Here is a 6,000-nt window from a genome sequence, read left to right on the forward strand (position 1 = left end):
TTTCGATTTGGGTGGCATATCTGTGGGGAGTGGCTACACCTTAATAGAACAGGAGCTCAGTAGTACAGATCAGAAATAAGCCTGCCCTGGAGTGACATAACTTTGAGCTGCATAACGAGTGCTTAACACCATTTGAGGTCCCCAGTCCAAGGGTTATGATCTCCAGGAGCCACCAAAAATTACCATGTAACAAGACCCTTAGACTATCTTTATTCATTTATTCTTATGTGAAAATTATTTTAAAAGAATTGTAGCTGTTCAGGCTAGTCTAGGGCCTTTTGGATACAGTATAATGTAGTATTATAAACATGCATATGGAAATAACAAACCCTTTGGTGTGGTTTTTGTTTTTGTTTTTTGGTTTAGTTTCAGTTTTGTTTGTTTGGCACTCTTCTTTTAAGGAAGAAAGTGTAGGACAAATTGAGCTAATCAACCTCTTGGTTTTCCTTATTCCTGATATCTCTGGTTGTATGAAGATATCCTCAAGTTGGTTTTTTGTTTTTGTTTTTGGGGGGCAGGGTTTGTTAGTCAAAATCCAAATTGGCCACCTTTCAACCCAGAAACAGAATACAGTAGTTTTTATATGTTGCAACAGCTAAGGAACTTGAATAGGCTCTATCCACAAAGAACCAGCATCAGATGGAGCCAGAATGCGATATGAGAGAACATGGGGGAAACAATGAAGAATGCTTTACCAAACCTTTTTCAAGTCTATAATATAACCCCAAACTTTTGAGGCAGAATCTGTATACTTTTAGAGTTGGTGCGCAAGCCAGAAAGTAGATTTCACTACTTAGTGTTGTATGATGTTTTCTGATATAAGGGGCAGTGGAGTCGTGAGCAGGATGATGATACTAATACTTAACTCCCTAATATTGCACTCTTCATCTGCAGTTTGCAAAGCCCCCCAAAAGAACAAAAGATCATTTTCTCTGTTTTAGAGATGAAGAAACTGAGACACAGAGAACAGAAGTAACTTGGAGGGGGAGGGCAGGTGGCAATGGGTAGGCCACAGCAGACCCAGGAACCCAGATCTCCTGAGTCTTGGATAAGTACTCCATCTAGTAGAGCCGACTGCCTCCCAAAGATGGCAGCTGTCAGGGGGGAGAAAGGAATGCGACCCAGCAACAGCATTTCTGTTAGCAGGAACCAAAGAAGAACAGTGTGCACTGATGATCCAAGGATCTACCCATAGGCGACTGGTAGAGGTGCACTAGCGTGCACATACCCCCCCTGACGGGGCCAGTACCCCCCCGATGGCCAACACTGATACTGTTGGTAGGGCTGGTGCCCCCCTGACAGGGCCGCTGCCAGCGATGGCTTCTGCAGGTGCCCCCCCAGATTCAGGAGGCACCAGTCATTCATGGATCTACCTACCATATCAGGAACTAGAAAATACCATACAATACTAGAAGCTTGATTTGAAACACTGAACACATTTAGCCATTGACTTGCATGGATTTCAGATCAGGCCCTAGGCAACTAGATTAACTCGGAAGGTAGCCTGGTGTACTAAGAACCATAATATGAACCTCCAGCACTATGTAGCTTAGCCCTAATATTTAGGCTCAGTTTTTAATGAGGTTAACCTAAATGACCTCCTGGGGTCCCTTCCAGCCTTATTTTTTTATAATAATTTAGATTCTTCCATCTCTAATCCAGGAGTATAAAACAGACTTCCTGAGCTTCCATATTCAACCACTGTGAGCACAAGGTGATGCGCACCAATATTGTGAACTCATTTAATTCAACCTACTCTTATTTTTGTTATTTTTACACCCTGGTTTCAGAATGGATTTCTCTTCATTCCAGATTAAAGAAAAAACAGTTTTTAGTGTTGCTGGGGTTTGTTTGTTTTTTAAGGAAAAAAAGGTTTTGAAACCTACCATGTATAGATGATGTTGTAAAATCTTTTCAAAATTTTAATTTAGATCTCTTGAGTTAAAATAAGTCTGTTTCAGACCATTTTCTATTATCTTGGATCTTAACAAAAGGTATGCAAACTTAATTTGAGTCAGGGGAGCTGGATCAAGCTTGTGTTTAACCAGAAATGCTGGCAAAAACATGCTACGCTGCAGCCAGAACCACATGTGGCCGTTCCTTTTTAATTGTGCTTATTCTAAAAGATAGGTCTTTCACTTTGACCCCATCTGCGCTTTCTGTCTCTTTATGAACTGAAAATTAAAGTTCCCGAAGGCAATCATGCCTAGACCTCAAGCCTAAAAATTTTGAGCTGAGTCGAAAGCAAAAGCTCTGTTGAATTCATGCTTTGTAGCTTGTTTGTTTTCTTGTTGGTTTTTTTTTTTTTTTTTTTTCAAAAGCCATTTAAGAAGCTGCAGTTACTTCTGTCTTCTTCCTCACCCTCACTCCCACCCTCTTTTGGTCCAAGGCTAGTCCTAACCCATGGACCTGTTCCCTGAGGCAGAGATGTTTTGATGCTTAGTGTATTGTATCTCCATGGCTAGGTCAAAGGCAGTGGCAGTACTCCTACTGGTTGGAAGGCAGCTGGCTGTAATGTAAGCTACACAACCCGAGAGCCCACTCAGCAATAACATAAGCATTAACCGCTGACCCAAAGCGTGGTGAAATTTAATCCCACCGTTAGGAAAACATGAACATGAGATCCCCAAGGAAGGAAAGTTCAGATTGGGAACTTGGGGAGGAGGGCTAATCAACTGGTGAGGTAGAGGAAGAAGAGCTGTCCAGCTCTGCAATATTTTCTTTTAACCCTGCATGACCTACATTTAACTCTAGCATGAACTTTGCATTCAGCACTTTGGTTTGGATCCATGCCAGAAGCACTCCACAGTAATGATGAACTTGCCTAGTTTTACAGGTGTACTCATAAGGGTCTGCAGCTGTCTGGTTTTTTTTCCCAGATGCAGATTTTTCTAATCTTTACTTCTGCAGAACAAGGTGAGAAGGCTCACTTTTTCACATGTGGGTACCTAACCACTCACATCCTTGTTTTTAGACAGGTACTGGATGTCTGGGATTGTCAAAGGAACATAGAGAAGCTAGGTGCACAGGTTTCAGTTTAATTTTGTAAAAGATGGCCCAAGCAAGGCTTCTCAGGTTCTAAACGTTTGCATGCATGTTGTATATCTGATCATCATCATGTGGGAGCTGAGGAAGTTGGTGTGGCCAGGGCTGGACTTTATTACTAATAGTACTTCATTGCTTTTTCCCCAGAACACTCTGACTGTGGAGGATCAATCTGCTTCTGACAGCAGCTTCACACTAAACCCTGAGGACAGAAGAGAATATCCTGACCACCAGGCAGCACACCGCCCAATCCCCAAACAACGATTCAGGCAGGAAAATGGACACACATCCTTACAGAGAGATGGACCCAGATCATTCCTTCTGGATCTCCCAAATTTTCCTGACCTATCAAAAGCTGATATTAATGGGCAAAACCCCAACATTCAGGTAGATTCATTAAGAATTCAGTATTTTGCATGCCAGGTAAAGTGCTTTGAACTCAACCAAATCCAAATTTTGCTTCTAATTTATTTTAACATGTTGCCGTTACCAGTCTTGAATATGCATTACTCAGGTGCTAAACGGTAACATTGTTTTGACTAGAATCCATCTCTTTGCAAAGTTTTCTGTATGCAGTTTGGGCTAAAATAATGGTGGTTACACCACAGCTCTGTACAGGGACAAGGTGAAAACAGAAGAGGCATGCTTTTGTTGGGGCTGATCCTTATCTTATGGGTAAGGAGGTCAGAACCACCACCTTCCATTAAGATGGAGCTGATGGCCTTCCGTCTGTGCACCAGCCCCATTTCACCAGCTCTTGCTAAGCACTTCTCACCCCCTTTCAGTTCGCTTCTCCATGCAAAGAAGTTGGGAGGACTTTTTTGGTTGTGTGCCTCTCTCTACTTAGCTCCAAAGAGAGCACAGCTGTTCAGCTTTAAACAATAAGAAAGGAGAATTTGTTTCATGACAAAAGCTAAACAGTTTACTTAATTTGCAGCAATTGATAAGTAAAATAGTCCAATATGTTGTACTTGAATAGTCTTGACAACATACTATTCAGCTATTTGACAGTGAATGGTATTCTTCCTGCTTCGTATTTTAAGGGCATCAGCAACTGATGAGTTTCTTTGGCCAGTAATCTGGACATCTTTCAATAAAAGACCTGCTTATATTTGGTCCAAAGACCATAATGTTGGAGTGCTTTTGAATCTTTAAATCTTATCTTTACAGTATCCCTGAGGTACGAAAAAGCTGTTATCCTCATTTTTCAGTTTAGGCACAAAGCACAGATCCTCAAAGCTGGCACCTAGCTCCCATTTACTAAAATAACTGGAAGTTGATTTCAAGATTTGACCCTAAATTGTTTGTACAAGGTGACACAGGAATGTTTTGTGGTTGAGCTGAAATTTTAAATCCAGGTCTCCCATACCTCAGACCAGTACCCTAACTGTCAGAAATGGAAGAAATGCAATAAGACAAACAGCATAAGAAGGCTGCATCAGAATTAACTTTTCCAAAAAATAAAATTATTACTATTACTTGCATTCTGGTTATTTTATGGGTCCCTTTGCTGCATGCAGGGGTGTGCCCAGGGACAAGTATCAACAGCACAAATGTGCTATTTGTCCCACAGGAAACACATCCCTGCATGTGTACACTCATGGGGATGAGCACCTTCAACTTGGAAAACTGTGTGTTACCTGTCTGAAACAAGCTGAAGAGAATCCAGTGAACAATGAATACTTTTTGGAAACCAGGCTAAAAGCTTGCAAATGGCAGAGCATTGCCAGTGCAGCTTTTGGGTGTGTTGGGAATTTTCTTCTTTCAACCACTTGCCAAAAGTTTGAAATTCAGTGTAAAGACCAGTGCATTTCTGCAAAGGTTGCATCTTTACCAGTCTGTCCATCTTTTAATGCTTCACTTAAAGCTATGATTGCTGTTGTAAACTTTGAAAGGCGTCTTTTGTATTTGAAGATTATATGTAAAAAATGAACAATTAATGATACTTCTGAAATTGTAAATAAATCTTTTAGATGTTATCTTCTGGAATAATGAAAAGTTTATCTAGGTCTTTGTAATCAAACTTTTTTTATTTTTTTAGTTTATACTCTAGGTTATTTTTATTTTTTTTCTTGTGAAAAATGAGTTTTGATTCCAAGTTCTTAAGCCAGCTGCTTACCATTAGTCAGGACATTTGTGAATTCTTTATCACAACAGTAGTCTTAAAAGTAAGCCCTTCCAGGCTTTTAACTTCAGGCATTCTGAAGTTCAATTCCTCTTCAACTTCTTGAAGCATTTTACTTCCAAAGGAGGGTTCACAGAATATATCATGCAAAAGTACCACATGGCACAAGAATTTATAGATTCAGATTTCTGGGCTCTTAAAGTCTGCAACACTTCAGATGTTGGTTCCTGCAGATTCTTTTTATGTTTGAATCATAGGCAGTTGAAATGGAAGTGTCAAACTTCTAAAATTGGTGCTGAAATCTGTGGGTCACATCATTTGCTTCCATTAAGGGTTTTGGAAACCATTTGGTTGGCAGATTACTTGTCAGAACTTCAGTGAGGCTGAAAGTATGAATGCTTCTTGCAGCATGTAGAGCAGCGATTCTTGAGCAAGATGTTGTGACGCTCTGGAATGCCTTAAGAACCTTTTCAGGAGTGCCGTGTAGAGGTATACCGATACATCGGTACTGATCTAAAGAAAATGGACTGTATTGGAAATCGGGCCGATGTGACTGATTTAATTTGGTCAATAAATGCCCATGCATGTGCACAGCCACAGTTCAGCATATAGGCAGTGAGGCGCCCAGCCCAGCAGCTTGGAGAGCTGCGTTCAGCTGGTAAATCAGTTGTGGTGAAAGGGAAGGGGAATGGCGGGGGGGAGGGGCAGGGCCCACAGGACTAAGCCACAGCTTGCCCGAGGGACAGGTCAGCTCCTGCTGCTGCATGCACCCCAGGAGGGCATGGTGGGGGGGGAAGCATGTACTCCCAGATCTGCATGGGGCAGGGTGG

General features: G+C 41.4%; 1 protein-coding gene across 1 annotated transcript in view; it reads left to right on the forward strand.

Annotated features, from left to right (window-relative positions):
- ISM1 (isthmin 1) overlaps positions 1-6,000 on the forward strand; it is a gene marked incomplete at its 5' end in the record, with an annotated part of 49,737 nt that overhangs the window by 22,811 nt on the left and 20,926 nt on the right. The window contains one exon of the mRNA XM_019548555.1: positions 3,193-3,432. Within this exon, the coding sequence (XP_019404100.1) occupies positions 3,193-3,432 (240 nt within the window). The remainder of the gene's footprint in view (positions 1-3,192; positions 3,433-6,000) is intronic.

This window comes from Crocodylus porosus, unplaced genomic scaffold (assembly GCF_001723895.1).
Source record: "Crocodylus porosus isolate Cpor-Errol unplaced genomic scaffold, CroPor_comp1, whole genome shotgun sequence".
In the NCBI taxonomy this organism is placed as follows: domain Eukaryota; kingdom Metazoa; phylum Chordata; order Crocodylia; family Crocodylidae; genus Crocodylus; species Crocodylus porosus.